Below are 16386 nucleotides of genomic sequence, written 5' to 3'. Positions count from 1 at the left end.
GAATACCTTGCAAATAGAAATGAGTCAAGCCATCCAATGTGCCCTGGAAAGGTCTGCTCTTTTTCACCAGGGTATTGACAGAAAAAAGAATATAAACAAAAAACAAAAAAATCCCACGATGCCAAGATGATCTTGGTCCATCAGAACTTTAATCAGAGCTGAACTAGCTCCTCAGTGACTTGTCCGATATCGCATAGCAAGTATAGGGCAGACATGGGATCATGCGCATCATGTCCTGTCCCCGTGGCTGAATTTTTTCATCACAAGAGCACCTTTTCACTACTTTTTTTCTATTCAATCTCACAAAATAACAAGACGTCAGTTCGAGTGAAAGCACAGCCCTTACCACTGAGATGGTGTTAGATCCCAAGTTTACTCCCAAGTTCTCCTACTCTGGGACTACAGAGACTGTCGAGGCTAGATGTTGATGGGACGTTACCACAACTCCCTGCACTGCCTCTGGAGCACTCCCTTTCTGTCCCTTGATGACTCAGGGTCAGGAACAGGCCCTTAATGCAAAGCAGCCCAGACAGTCACATACCTTTCACTGAAAGCTGATAGACCATTTTATCCCCTTCACAGATGCACTCATAAACTCCAGCATTCTCTGCTGCAGTGTTGCGAATTTTCAGGATGTGCCTCTTCCCCACAGTTTGAAGTTCATATTTTTCACTGGCCTTGAGCTCTTTCCCATCCTTCATCCACTTCACAGTAGCCTCTGTGTCCGAAAGCTCAGCCTGAAGTTTGGCTTCCTCCCGCAGCCGAGCGGAGACCTTTTCTATATCTCTGCTCTTGTTGGTAAATCTCACTGCAGCACCTGTCAGGAGCAAAGGCCTTGTTATTTCAAGTTATGTCATGTTAACGTGTCCCTGATATGTTTCTGCCATAGAACATGAGATCTTTCAAAAAGTATTAGGTCCTGTTCCTGTCCTCACACTCATGTCAATATCAAGCATTTTTTTCCAGTTCAGGAGACCCAATCTGGTTTTATTGCCAGAGTTACTAAGAAAAAAAAAAAATGCACAACTTTCTACTGATTAATAATACTCTAAACATGCTTCTGCAGAGATTTTCACCCAAAGTCAAACACATCCTTCCAGAATGAACGTCTGTCTATTCATTACCTTTTGCCATGCAGTGTGAGTAGATACAGATCTTATCGCCATTTCATAGAGAAAAGCTGGAGCACCCAAATCCTGATGCTAAATCAAGTTACATGATACTAACTTGTACATCATACACATCTCTGACAGACTAAAAAACCTCCAAGAAAATATATTTGTTAGTAGTTAATGCTCCTCTACTTTTGAAAGGCCATACTACAGTGAGAAAGACTAACCGAATCTGGAGCTGAAATTACTGGTCTAAGGTCACTCAGTGGTAGATCTGATGACAGAATCCACTGACTGATGGTTGTGAACTACAGAAATTCATGAGCTGATGTTAAGAAGTCTAGTTCAGATACCAACCAGCTGGCTAGATCGACTCACTCTGAACTCTGTGCTGTCATGGTGAGGTCATTACCAGGACCCACATTAGTTCACATGATGCAATTTCAGGTGGTTCCTGCAGACCAGGCATCAGTGAAAGCCTCCAGCCCCAGTTCTAATCATCAGGTCACAGCAACTGCCCCTTGTTTGGAAGAAGAAAGGACAGTAATCAAAGTAAATACCTTTCACTCTCATCTTGGTGCTGGTGTCAACATTATCAGCAACAAATTTCACTTCTGCTCCATCAATATTCTTGGTGACGTTCTTTATGATTAGGGTGTGAGTAGTTTGAGCTCTCTTAATGATGTAGGTCTCACTTTCCTGTAAGGCTTTTCCATTAAGGTACCAAGTGCCGGAACATGTCGTCGTAAGGTCAACAGTAAACAGGGCATCCCCTCCAGGTACAGCTTCAACAGTTGTCAGGGGGGTTTTCACAGCCAGAACTGGTTCTGGGGAAGAAAAATAACACATATCTCTGAGATCAAAGGACACAAGACTGCCACACTGAAGAATAGTTCTTCCTAAGAACAAAGGTTTTGGGGTAAACAAGACATGAGAATAAAATCCTGCAGCCTTATACAATTTGCATGCACTGAAGGCAGTGCACAGTTGGTCAACAGGATTTGATTTCTACAGCTGCAGGTAACTGACCTCTGGCATTAGGGTAAGTCCTCTTTCTGCCGGGAAAGAACAACAGGCATAGTCTACTTATTTTTTCCCCAATATGTTTAAAGGCATAACAAGCCTGAAATATCTAGGTTCTCTAGCAAGTGTGCTATTTATTTAATAACCAGTATTATTCTTAGATTTCATAAGCATCCTAAGGAGGCCACCCAGCCTACTAGTCACTTCTAGATATTCTAGGAAAACACAGGCATGTTCAGACAGGTAGGGAAAAGGATGACACAATAACAAGGCACAGTATGATCAAAGTCTGTGCAGATACTGTCCAGTGCAATGAATCGAAGGAAGATGCAATCTTGTTGCTTTCAACGATTCTATGGGCACATTGGCACCCTAGAAATAAAGTAAAATCCCCATATTTCTCCTAGTAACTCTGAGATTAAAGAGACTGACTGGAACCTGGTTTTCATGACAGTATGATCACCACATAAATATTCTCTAGATGCAAGTTTGATATCTCATCTATATACTGAAAATTATATCATAAGCCCACCTCAATTTTTCCTTTCACACCAGGTCTAGAAGAAGCACTTAGAGGCTTAAGATCCTTTGCAGAGAGCTCTGCCTCTCACACAGCCTGATGTGAGGTACTGGAATATAAGCATACTCACAGCTCTACCGCAGCAACCCAACCACCATCATTTTGGTGACGGTCAGTGGTTGAAGTGAGATAGGAGAGCGAGCAGTGAAGGGAAAAAGGTTTTGCTGTGCAATCGCTCTGTCCTCCTCCAAGTCATGGGAAATGCCTTTAGAGCACCCACGTGGCAGATCAGCACAGACCAACCCATTTTATGATGGTTTAGTGCTCACCAAGGTGCATGCTCCCTGGGAATTCCAGGTAGGGGCTCTGTCCATAGGCGTTGACCGCGGACACTCTGAACTGATAGTCAGCCTCTTCCAACAGGTTGCTCACCGTGAACTCTGGGACAGGGACATGAGACTCATGGCACCTCACCCAGGTAAAGCCAGTTAGTTTCTTGCGTTCCACAACGTAGCCATCGATGGGGATGGGGCGGTCCATCTTCGGAGGGGACCACCCTAGCGTCACTGAGGTTTCTGTTTTATTTTTCACCACAGGGTCAGCTGGGGGTTGGGTGGGAGGTTTTTTGGGAGCTGCGCAAGGGAAAAATAAACAGAGCAAGAAGTTTGTGTCAGAGCGGAAAAGCCACTGTTCCTCACTGACAAAGCTTACGCTGGACTAAAAGCTACTCTTGCTTAATAAACCTCCATAAAACATTGACGTGAGATGAAAAAGCAAGAGAATGCATAGAAGATGCTTTTGAGCTGCGTTACACAAAGACGTACAATATTCCTACCTCCACAGCTAAACATACATGATTTCAACACAATATTACAATTGTCTGCGCAGACAAAGAGTCTACAATGAACAATTCATCAGCTTAAACTTTCAGTGCTAGATACAGACCCACACCACAGCTCCTGGGCAAAGCAGACTAACACTCAGTATTTTATTTGCGCTCGGAAGGTGGGTAAAACCACCACCACAGGAAGTTCAAAATTATGTGCATCAAATTCAGTTCCACTTCCCTGGTGTGAATCCAGGCTAAAAAAAAATAAAAATACCTCAGTGGGATTACTCTGGCAAGGTGGCACAATTTTGCCCTGCTTACTAGACATCATTGCGCAGGGATAGTTGCACTAATATTGTAAGTCTGCTAGTACTTATCTTCTGTCAGAACTTCAACCCTATACATCCCTGCAGTCAGGAACGTAGATGTGCCTGAGAGGAACGAATGCGTGGCAATGTACCATTGCGTCAGGGACGAGCGCAGCGATATTTTGCAATGCTTTACACGCAGGTGTGGCATCCTGCACAGCAATGTAAATCCAACTCTGTAAAAAGCAGCCTGAGCCAGGAGTCTACATCCTCCATTTCTTCTCGAGAACCTGTTCCAACTGACACTAAAACATTTCAGTCCAGATCCTCAACAGCCTTAAACGCAAGAAAGCTAAACACTGTACAACTGGGATGTTTCAGAGATAAAAGATAGACGTGAATAAACAGCGCATGGGTCTTAGACTCATGGGGATCTCAGTTGCTTGTTACACAGGCTTGGCTGTTCTCTGCAGCTGCTTTCATCTGGGTATCTGTCCTGCTTCTGCATTTTATGCTACCTCCACTCAGAAGGCGTGTTGTAACTTTGTCTCCTAAGAGTGATAGCTGTCACTGGAGAGCTCTGTTTTAGTAATTTATGCAGAGCCAGCTTCTGGGGTCGGGGGATTAACTTCAAAAGGAAATGACAAAGAAATGTCCCCACTGTGAGACACTACAATCGAGGACATGTGGCTATTTTACAGTACCTGAGGTCACAAATGTATCCTGCAGGTATTTGCATAATGAAGATTTATGTTCACCCTCTCATTCCTCTTGAACCCTTTAGAGAAGGCTCAAGTCCCATCAGGGTTATTCACTATGTGCTGCCACTGATATGGTCAAGAGGCTAGGAATTATCTGATATGCTCTAGTTACACATCTACAGACATGGTAAAGGATCCATTTCATTTAATTTTGGCTATCTGAAAGGTGTCTGGTTTAAGTCAGTCAACCAGACTCCACCTGCAATCCCATGCACACTCTGGAGCAATTCATCCCAGCTTAAAGAAGGTGTGAGACAGGTGAAATGAATCGCACTCAAGTATTCATGACTAGAGAGGGAGCCTGTATGATGAGCTTAGACTAAAAACAGAACTCTGGGACAACTTCTGCCTCAGTTTACCCATCTGTAAAACAGGCATAGTAACAATGCAAGATACTGAGCAAATAACATATAAACATTGCTTGCCTGATAACTGCTATTAAAACAGCCAACACTGATCTTGTCCAGCTAATTGAAAAAGATGTGAACATAGTACACAGGATTCTTCAAGCAGCTGATCAGATATGCGTGAAGTGTAAAAATAGGAAATCTCAATGCGATGCATTTTTCCTTCGTTACCTAAATAGACACATAAGTGTTTTGGGGTGCGCGGTTACCAGCCTGTCAGTTACTGCTGGTCAGAGCTGGATGCCGAAGGTCCCATTAAGCTGAACACTAGACCCTGGAATCAGATCTCTTGACCTTACCATCAGAAATGGTAATGTAATATTTTGTTCAGAGATACCTGTTTGTGGGAAGACAGCTTCTTGCCTTTTTCTATTCCATGAATCAACTCTTGCTTCATAAACAGCAGAGTCCGAAATCAAACTGAACTTTGTCGTTACCATTGAATAAGTGCTTGGTTGGATGTTAAAGATTTCCAAATACCTTAGAAACTGTCACAATGTTAAGTGCCACACTTACCTCATTTTTTTCCTCATTTTAGCTCAACAGCATCAGAATGCCCCAACCAAGTTTAGGTAACGCAACAGTTATAAACCTGTATTTAAAGATTTATTTTTACCACTGAGTAATTGCAATTTGGAGGTGGTGGTGGTAGGAGAAAAGAAGTATTATCCTTCCCAAATAGTGACTAGAGTTGGCGACTTGTTCACATGCAAACTGGAACTGCAGCAGAGCCAGAAACCACATGCAGTTCTCTGCCTTAAATGAAGCAGCTTTTGCCTAGGAAATGCAATGCCATCAAAATAAAGCATTGTAAAATTAGGAAACTTCACCAAAATTTCATTTTGGGGCCGATCTCAACTACATTGCACCTGCTGTTATTGCTCTGTTAATGGAAACCCTTGCTCAGATCCGATCTGCCAGCTGAAGGTATTCTCCAGCCTGCATATTGCATCAGTCTCCCCGAGTAAAGCTAATCAAGACAAAGGTCCCTCTTTCAGCATAGCTACCATCAATTCACAGGGTCTTCCCAGCTTTGTCGCGTCAAAGAGATGATGAGAGAGGACACGGCTTTGCTGGTCTCCACAAAAGGAAGGAAACTCTATTTTCAGGAGAAATCATTTCCCCCTTTTCTTGCAGGGTTTTGGTTTTTTTTTTTATATTTTACTTTAATGCAAACAGCTTAAGAAGCTAAAATCAAAGTAAGATGTTTCAAGCTTGGTGAAAGCTTGACTGCCCCTAAAATGCTTCATGTGCGTGTGCATAAATGTTCTTTCACAGATGTTTTTGCTTGCTAGAATGGAAATACTCTGCCAAAAATGTTCAGGGCACTTATCTACTTCTCTGTCATAGCCAACATACCCACAAGCTACCCTCATGTCTCTGTAGACTCAACACCTACGGAAGGAATTGAACGCTCGCTGACTCCAAATCCTCAGCAAAGACAGAGAGGGAGAGATAAGTGGCCCCTATTTGCTAGAAGTAGTATTATCCCCATAGCAAGAATTGATAAATGCCCCTCACAGAAACTAATGATTTTGGAAAATGGAGGTCAGCGTGTAGGTGGAGCACCCACAGCGCTCTGTGTACAATGAAGTAAGGCGATTGCAATGTATGCAACTTACACAGCGTTTTCTAAGCACCTTGTGATGGGGAGAACACGCATGTCCCTTACCCCGTGTTTTACTCAGTTATCAGTTTACGTTCACTCCAGCATGAAATAAGAATGGTATGAAGACGACGCACATTTGTGCCGTGTTCTTTCCCCAGGACTCCTCTTCTCTCTCTGTTTTGATCTCTCCATAACAGCTCATAACGCTAGTGTTCAGGCTGTCAGCCTTTTGTGGCAGACATCAAACCTGCTCTTGTCTTTGGACAACAAACTTCCTATGGCAGTACCTAAACTAACAGTGCTAACACGGGAATACCTGCTTGCTAGGGAAAACCCAACACCAACACTGAATAAAAGTGAAGCTTACTGGTCACAGTGAACTGGGTAGAAGTCTTGCTTTCATCAGCCAGGAAGGCAATCTCACCAGCATCTTCCATCTTACACTCTCGGATGATCATGGTATGTTGCTTGCCAGAGCAGGTAATGGAGATTCTATCACTGGGCTTCACTTCTTCTTTATTTTTCAGCCATTGGATGTTCTGGCATTCATTGTCCAGCTCCACGCAGAAGATGGCTGTATCGTTTATGAAGACCGCAGTCTTTCGTGGAAGCTTTTTAATGATGTTCCCTTTAAATAAGAAATTAATTATGATCAGCAAACAGCAGATATTAAAGTCTCTGGCAACACTGGACCATCCAGACTACAACAGGACTAGCCAACAGCTCTCACCTAATCAAAACATTGTAGACACTATGCAGACATCCCTAAATGAATTCCTAGGCTCTGAGTTATCCACAACAGATAATCCCAAGGACTCATTTTGGCCTTCAGAGAGAGAAAAGCAATCTTGTTTGACTACAGTCGCTCACGTTTCTAGCCTAACAAGTGGAGTCTGCTTTTGGGTAAACGCAAGGTACGCGGTCTTGCCAAGAACAGATTTTACAGTGATACGGCTTTCGTTGCCCTCATATGCTGGGAATTCAAATTAAAACTTTGCTAAAGTAGTCTTAAACCAGACAGGTCATTCATCCGTCTTTGGGATTTTGCCTCCATCAGAATTACCAGTAACTTACATAACCAAGACAGCAAACATACCAGTCATCTGAATTAATAGAAAATACACTGAAAACCTCAGCTTTCTCCTTAGAGTCAACTCAGAATTTCACATGGAAGGAACTTCACTTATTTGTGTCCTTTCCAAGTGACTGTGGGGTTTATCACTTATTAGAATAACCTCGAAGTTACAAGATGTGACTATTCACAGGAAATCTTGGACAAAGAATCATGGAACCACCCCTATTGACAGATGGTGACTGGCTCCAGCCCTGGAACAGTCCCTGCGAGGCAAAAGAGCCCTCACCCAGGCAAAGCACCCGGAGCTATTTTATGAGAAGCAATGCTGAACTCCTTCATGAAGCAACACATCAGGCACATGTTTCATCAGTAGAGTTTAAGACCCTGATTCTTTGCTCATCCTCGCCGAAGCTTGGCCGTGTGTCTGCTCCTTGCTGCCCTCAACAGTGTCCCTGTCCCCCAGCCCTTTGCATCCTGCCAAGTTCTCACATTCTCCCAACCCCACCCTGCTCTCTCGAACCTTCTCCCCCTGGGGCAGGCATGGGGCTCTCCCAGGAAGGCTCTGCCTCCTTTCCCTCCTGAGAGCTCCACCTGGCTCAGTCACTCTCTTTTTTAATGGAACATGCTGTAATACCATAGCACAAACACCAGCTGTCCTACTGGGACCAAACGCACTTACAGTGTTTGGCTGGTCTAGACCTAACAGAAGGTGCAACAAAAAGATATCTGTACTCTTCCGTGTCTCCAGACTAAATTTCCCCTTCTGCCTCCACCCATGTGCACTCTTAGCTCTTTGCTAATGATACAAAAAGGAATTTGCACAAGGATGCATGTCACCCAGCTGCCTTGCACCAATTTATGCAGCGAAAAACTACTTCTGGTTTCACTGGGAGTAAAGTCAGGCTTCAAATCACAGAATCACAGAATCACTAAGGTTGGAAAAGACCTGTAAGATCATCAAGTCCAACCATCAACCCAACACCACCATGCCCACTAAACCATGTCCCACAATGCCTCGTCCACACGTTCCTTGAACACCTCCCGGGATGGTGACTCCACCACCTCCCTGGGCAGCCTGTTCCAGTGCTTCACCACTCTCTCAGTAAAGAAATTTTTCCTAATATCCAGCCTAAACCTCCCCTGACACAACTTGAGGCCATTTTCTCTTGTCCTGTCACTCGTCACTTGGGAGAAGAGGCCAAGACCCAAATGACACAGGACAAGTGCAATCCTCTAGCTATTACAGATCTTCAATTCACACTACAGGAGAGGTCAATGATATCAGCATAAGCATCATCAAAATAAAATTTACGGATCCTGGAGTTGCATGGCTAGGTTCTTATTCATACAGTAGGTCATGGAGTTCAGAACCAATGGCCCCTTTTGCAGACATGCCTCTGTCTGACGTGCACGTTTACTGGCTGTGAGACACCTACACCATACCAGGGTCTACACCTACTTGCACTTTAGTCCTAAACCACCAGACTCAGGAGACTTGGACACGGATCTATAGCCACATTTTGCCACTTTCTCATGAGCTTTCCAAACTCCAGAGAACAGCTCCAGATGTCAGAGATGTGGAGAGTGGATCTGGTTTCCTATCTGAAACCATACTGGTGCTGACCGCTGTCTGCACCACACATCAGATGATAAACCGTAGCTGATAAGCCAGCTTCCCAGTGTGGGCAGTATCACTCTCAGACGAGATTCACCGTTGCGTTCGCGGGACACTGGACAAGACCTGTGTGAGACGGTGCCAGGGGACATATCTGATGCTTGGGATCAGGTTAAGGGAATTCTACAATGCTAGGCTACAGCTCAAGGAGTTTGCCTTCTAGGAAGCCCCTTTAAGCATAGGGCCCCACCAGGTGACATATCTTGTGCAGCAACAGAGTCTGTCCCCGCTCTGTGACCCTGTGTCCCAGATACACCCTGGCAGAAGACCCAGGGACCCACTGACCCACCACATGTGGCTCTCCTCTCACACCATAAGGGAGTCTGCTGTTCTTCACTGCACACATCCATGGGGTAAATGCCATTCACAAGGTCGATTCTGGCATCCCATGCGTGAATCTCGCACTCAGTAGGCGAGACTTGGCCGATCTGAAATAGCTAGAGCCTTTCTTACCTTGGACAGACAACTCTGCGATGGTCCTGCTCCCTTCTTTCATCTCACAGATATAGACAGCGTCATCATCTGCGGTGACGTTCTGGACAGTGAGCCGGCGATACGTGCCCTCTTCTTCGATGTTGTATTTCTTGCTCTGCCGGAGTTTGGTTTCCTCCTTGAACCAAGCCGTCTCTGTACTAGGAACAGGCACTTCACATTGGAAGGTAGCAGATTCCTTCTCCCTCACTTCAAGATCCTTCAGTTTTTCCTTGAAGGGTATTGAAGGTTCTTAAGAGGATAAATACAGAAAGGAGAAACAAGAGTTTGTGAGGGTTTGGGGTAAGACGTGTGCAAATAAATAAATCAATAGAAAAAAATTAAACATTAACACTCCTTATTATTGGTATTGATTTGTCCTGAGATAATCAAGCCCTACTACAGTAGATGTTCTGCTCTCACATAAAAAAAATCTTTAGATCCCAGCAGAAGTACTTTTCAGGACTTAGAATCATTTAGAATGACAGAATCACTTAGGTTGGAAAAGACCCTTAAGATCATCAAGTCCAACTGTGGACTCGGTTTGTTTCCAGACTTACCTAAAAACGAAGCAGTATCAATCTGATCTGCAGTCCCTGCCCTACAACACCACACAGAGGTGTCTGCTCTAATCCAAAGCAATGCAAACAAGTTGGTGAAGCATCAGGTTAATAAACTCTGCTCTTGTAGCCTGCCTGTCCTCTAGCATGAACATCTCTGCATAGCACCCTCTCACTTAGTGATACCACCAAGATGAAGGGCAGAGCCCACCCAGCCTGACTCCATACATAGCAACAGCCACTTCACATCAGAGTAAAAGCCCTTAAAAGTAAAGATACTACAGGTGGGTAAATAGGAAACAAGCTGGTCTTAGGGAGAGGGCACAGGGCAGCAATTCTAGGTGAGTGTGAGCAGCTGAGCTGGTCAGCTGGTGCAAAAACCGATGTTTTAGGGATCTTGCAGCAGAAACGAGCTCAGTGGAGGGATCTGAAAGGGCACAGAAAGGTGAGAGGTGGCTGTGCACACAAGGACAGACGTGGGGGAAAGCACAGAAGTAACTGCTGGAGGAGTTTTCTGTTCTCCCCACAAGTACCAAAGGCTCTGTATCAGCTTTTGTCAAGGACAGCAAAAGAACTAGAGAAAGAGCCCAAGTCTCCCAACTGCCTCTGCTTTCCTCCAGCAGCAGGGCTGCAGTGCTCTGGCTTAGGGAGAAACCAGGGTGTAGCTCAAACATGAAAAAAAGCTGCATGGCAGTGAGGGAAGACATTTTACAAACAGAACAATGTTTAACTCCAGTGTCAGATGTGCTGTGAAATCATCCTGGTACCCCCAGCACTAAACAGGAGACAGGGGAGTTGGACTGAAGAGGACAGCCGGTGGTCACAGCCACGGGACTGGTGCCACAGTCACGTCACAGACTCGGATTAGACAGTGCTGACGCATCACCACTCATCAGACATCACGTCTTGACATGTACCTTCATCTTCTAATAACTACTGCACCAGCTCCCAGCCTTTTTTCATGCAGTCATTAGCAGTCAGCAATGCCAGGTAGATTTATAAACTCACGCCCATGGTGGCACATCCCACTCACAGTCACCATGCTCTAGAGGCTGGAGAAACACAAATCAAGGCCCTCAAACATCCCACATCCAAGTTTTGACATCCAGGAGCCTCCATCTTGTTAAATTCAGATCTGGTAGCTCAGTACATTACCTGCCCCCTCCTGCCCCCGCACTAGGACAGTAGGTGCTATGGGAAGAGTGCTGTCTTTGATCTGGTTTGCTCTTTTCTGAACTCAAGCCCTAGAAACTCACGCGTTCAGTTTTGCAGGTCTTTCATTCCCCCCCGGCACAGCCACGACTGCAGCTGTCGCATAAACACCTGCAATCATTTCTAGCTGAGCACAGCCTGGATAGAGATACCAGATCCTAAGGGCTAGACAGGACATCTGGAGGGAGCAACGCTATCTCCTACCTTGGTTATTATCCTGAGATTAAAACCTGACTGGGAACCCATATAATACCTTTAGGAACAGGAAGGTGACTCTAGCTCACCATGTCAACTTGGCTATTTTCTTCAAAAACATTTTGCCTTAATGCACCTCAATTCAAAGCAAGTCAAAGTCTTGCCTTGAAAAGCCTTCAGCTACGGTTACACAGACCTGCTCTGCCTACACCCCACATGTTAATTATCCTTTTTTCTTTAACCAGCGGGCAACTCAGACTCCTGCCCCGCAATCCCATATATCACCTCTGGAAGCACCCCATGTAGTCAGGAGGAATGACGCAGTTGTAATTCTCATCCCATGGGAACAAGCAAGGGGATGAGATCAAGAAAGCATTAATCAGAAGGATGATTAAATTCATAAATCAGCTGTGGGAGCTGGGCACAGCGCTGCTGTGCGAGATAGGAGGGAGTCTGGAACTGACAGTGAGAACACACAGACATGCCCAAGGGCCAGAAGGCAACAGGAGATGCACCTGAGAAGCACACAAGTGTATTCCCATGCTTGGAGCAACTGGCCATATCATTAACCCCTCTCCCTTTACAGTCACTAAGCAGTATCTAAGGTTAAAAAAAAAAAAAGCTGCTCCAGGAAAAAGCTCTTAAATGTACAAACGCATAACACAGACAAGTTGGTTGATTCTTTTGTACGCGTGGCAAGAACAGCACTGCTTTTCCAGCCAGGGAAAGTAGGTGCAGGGCTATCTTTGGCAGCTTGGTGTCACAGATATCCTATGAAAACAACTTTGCTTTCGTCCTACTGACATGTGCACACACATCTTATCTCACTCTGAAAGGGGCTTCAGAGAGACAGCAGCTGATAAACTGAATCGACGCCTGGGATTCACCCAGCCCACTGCTTTTTTTGCTTTGGAGATGTGAGAGAGGCACCAAAACCCACCAGCCCCCTCTTCCTGAATACATCTTCAAGTGCTTTACATTGTCTAGCATGTACCTGGTCAGACAGAGGGGGTTAATTTTGGTCAGGGGACTACAGAAGGACCACAGGTCTCTTTAGAGTAGGCATCCCAAACAAATGATTCATCTGGCCCATAACCAGCCCCCTGGCCAGGTCAGAGAGATGCTCAGAGAGGTGGCCAGGAGGGAACAGTGTTTCCAGCTGATCAACAGGCAACCCACATCTCAAGGAAAGATCTGTCAAAGGCAGGTGGCTCATTATCCTTGTTAATAGACTAATCAACACAGTCTGAGTATATAACCACATAATATTTACATGAAGAAGACTTATTGTGAGGAAGGAAGCACTAAACTTTACACCAGCCTTCCAGTGTACTTTCCACTTAACTAGTGAAATGAGAAAACAAATAAATACACTTATTCTCCCACTGGCCAGTGCAGTGAGCTAAGCAGAGACCTCTGTTATTCTCTTTCACCCCAAGTTGGCCTGCAGTCTGTCAGATTTTGACATTTACATTGCAAGTTCTCTAACGCAGGCATCCTCTCTTACCTATTTGTATAGCACCCAGCACAATTCAGAAATATTCTACTATAATATTTCTACTGTATTCTAGAATATTTCTGATATATTCTAGAATATTTCTAATATTCTACTATAGGCACATCAGGAACAGCTGCTGCAGATAACTGTTATATTTGTTCTGACAGACTCTATAAGTATTGACTGCTCATTTCTAAGTGCCTGTTTGTCATGTATTATCCTTTCACAAGGTAATTCTCAATGTAAGCTCGTGTTAAGTATGACTCCAATACGGAAGATAAAGCCATTTAGCTATCAATCATTTTCCTTATTATCCAAAATGTTCATAATATCTGAAAATGTCCTTGTAAGATAAGCAAGGTGTTCAGCTGAGGTTACATGTAACATAATTCTCACAGGGACCCCCTTTTTCGGATAAGAAGTGCCACCAACTCCCGCCTCTAGTTCCTATAAATATCAGAGCTGGTTAGAAATTATTTAACATTAAGCAAGAAAGGTTATTTCTGGTCTTTCAGTTCCACACCAAAATGCTGCTTTTGCTCAAAACACTCAATTATTCAAATCTCCTTTGAGAAAATCTGGGTGGTTTGTGTCAGAACGACTGGAGTGGAAATGTGATCTGCTCTGGCACTTTTTGCAAGCCGTGGTTTGATGGTTTCCTGACCACATCCTTCCCTAAGGATGCTCTCCCAGTTGGGCTGCGTCTCCAACAATACAAAGGACTTTCACCTCTGCTCAAGTCACCGGAGTTCCATGTACATGTGAGTCCCAGGCACCGTGGAGGAGACAATTTACACACAGGCTGCAGTGGGGGAGCAGAAGCAAGAGGTGCCTGAGCGTTTTGCAAGCTGGAAGAGCAGTTCAAGTGGATGTCATTTCACACAGAATCCAACTAAAGGTACGAAACAGTGTTTTTCTGATCACTCCAAACCAACTCTTATCTAGAAACGTTTACTTCCATGAGAGCTCACTGGTGTGAATTTGAATGGCAATTCTGCTTCGTCCTTGTAACACCTGGACTCCCAGGACATGGCTCATTTTCATTAACTCAGAGTGCCCTGAAAGGTCATTTAAATTCATCTCTAGTATCAGTATGTTTGGGGGTTTTTTCCCTTATTTTTTTGACTGTACAGTTTTTTCTGTTAATCTGTTTTTAGCCAAAGCAGAAATATTAATTAAGGAATATAATGAAGGCAATAACATTTCTAAAGAAGGAGAAATAAGAGATAAAATAAGAGGTCTACAAAAACCTGTCTATTGGGAGAAATGTGAGATAGAAACAGCAAAGCAAAACCCTGAGGGAGCATGGAGCAAGAGCAGCTCATGGAGTTTGCAGGAAACTGCAAGAGCTTAGATCAGATACGAATTTGGCTGCTTGTCTTGAGAACATATTTCTCCAGAGTGTCACAGGCTTTTTTGTTTGGTCCATACCAACCAAACTAGCAATGAGATGATGTTATTTTTTTAAAAGCAGGTCCTGCTAACACATATTTTGCTGAGAATAGGTGCAGCTTGCAAAGAAGCCAAGGTTTCCTTAACCTTCTCAAGGCATATCTGTCTGCTTGACCTGGTCTTCTCACTTGCCTACATTTCCTCTTGCCTATTCCTGGCCTTCTCACGGGCTCTCCATTTATTATTCCAGAGGCAAGTTTTCCCTCTGCCTAACAAAAATGATCCAGTGAGAGTAAGAATATGGAGAATCCTTCCAAATGGAGCTGTCTAAAGGTGCATGGACAAGCTACCACCATCTTGTGCCTTTGGTCTTCTGAGTTACTGTGTTTTCCAAGTTTCCTTTCCACCACCACATTTCTCAAGTTCTCTTTCAGATCTCAAATGTGACTACCATGATAGTGGTCATCCAAAATCACTTCGGGTCAGAAAGGAATAGAGTGGCCTCTGCCCTAGTCTGTTTTTCCAGTCTCTATCCTACTTGGCTTGCAACCTTTAACCTTTTCATACAGTATCTGATTACTGTATTCAGGGACTCAGATGAACATTGCTTGGCCCAGGACCAAGGATGGAGACCTGTACACTGTTCTCGCTAACTTTACACATGGCCTCAAGACATATCCAAAGCCTTCAGGAAATCCAAGTCTGTTATTCGTGTTCCTCCCACCCTCTCTGCTCTTCAGTGTGTCAAAGAGGTTTAGTTTTGGGAAGCATTTCCTAACTTCTTTTACAGCTCATGTTTCAGCGTACGGCTTGTGATTTTATCCCTGCTCTAGACACATTTCTAAAGCGGAGTAATCAACTCTTGGTTTTCCTTAATTGTGAGAGTGACTCTCTGCCCTGTAGCCTCGCCTTTGAGATTTACGTCTGATTCACTACATCTCATTTAGGAACAGCTCAAAATTCTCTTTTTTTCAGCTCAATGATCTTTAAGGCATGGGCTCAGCAAAGTGCTTACAAGTGTATTGGGTCCTTAGGTCTAGGATCTAGATTGACAGAATATAGGAGGCTTTGTAGAGGAGGTTTGACCTGTGCCCAGTCCTATGACCTGAGAGACTGCTAAGAGCCACCTTCCAGACAGGATGCTGGGCTAGGTAGTCTTTTTTTATGATTATCTTCAAAATACCCATAAATATTCTCACTCAGAGTCTTGTGTTGAAATTCTGTGAATCAAAATGCCAGAGCATATTTAAAGCCATTAAGCTTGTCTCTCCTGGTACGTGTGCCTGTAGACACACGCTGTGGATGCGGTGTCACAGGCTCTATAAATAGGCTGTTACCTGCAGAAAGACCAACGTGGCACCATGGTGCTTACCAAGGGCGGCTGCTTGGAGAATTTAGCCTCTTCTGCACGACTGAGCAAAGAGAAGGTTGCATGGCAAGATGACCTACCTCCCTAAACCTGATGGCAGATGAGCTAATGGCATCACCAATGGCATAAACAACAGAATTAAAAGCTCCCTTCATTGCTACATCATTCTGAGATGTCTTTAGAGGGCTGAGGAGGACTTCTGGTGACACAAAGGAGAGTCATTATTCAGGGCCTAATTATAACCAACGGACGTAGATTTTCCATGGCAGCTTTGGCCTGGTCAGAAAGCCCAACATGGTATAGCGTAACAAAGAAACAGAACACAAACATTCCCACTTAAACCCTCTGTCTCACAGGTGTCTCTTGACAA

The 16386-nt window shown here is 44.3% G+C and overlaps 1 protein-coding gene across 1 annotated transcript in view; it reads right to left on the bottom strand.

The window, feature by feature from the left end:
• OBSCN (obscurin, cytoskeletal calmodulin and titin-interacting RhoGEF) overlaps positions 1–16386 on the bottom strand; it is a 194316-nt gene that overhangs the window by 166590 nt on the left and 11340 nt on the right. Inside the window, 5 exon segments of the mRNA XM_059818275.1 lie at positions 542–817; positions 1673–1939; positions 2985–3287; positions 6937–7197; positions 9773–10042. Coding sequence (XP_059674258.1) covers positions 542–817; positions 1673–1939; positions 2985–3287; positions 6937–7197; positions 9773–10042 — 1377 coding nt within the window.

The sequence above is a fragment of the Gavia stellata genome, chromosome 6 (genome assembly GCF_030936135.1).
Source record: "Gavia stellata isolate bGavSte3 chromosome 6, bGavSte3.hap2, whole genome shotgun sequence".
NCBI lineage: Eukaryota > Metazoa > Chordata > Aves > Gaviiformes > Gaviidae > Gavia > Gavia stellata.
The sequence above is the reverse complement of the archived record's forward strand: the minus strand, read 5'-3'. Positions and strand labels throughout refer to the sequence as shown.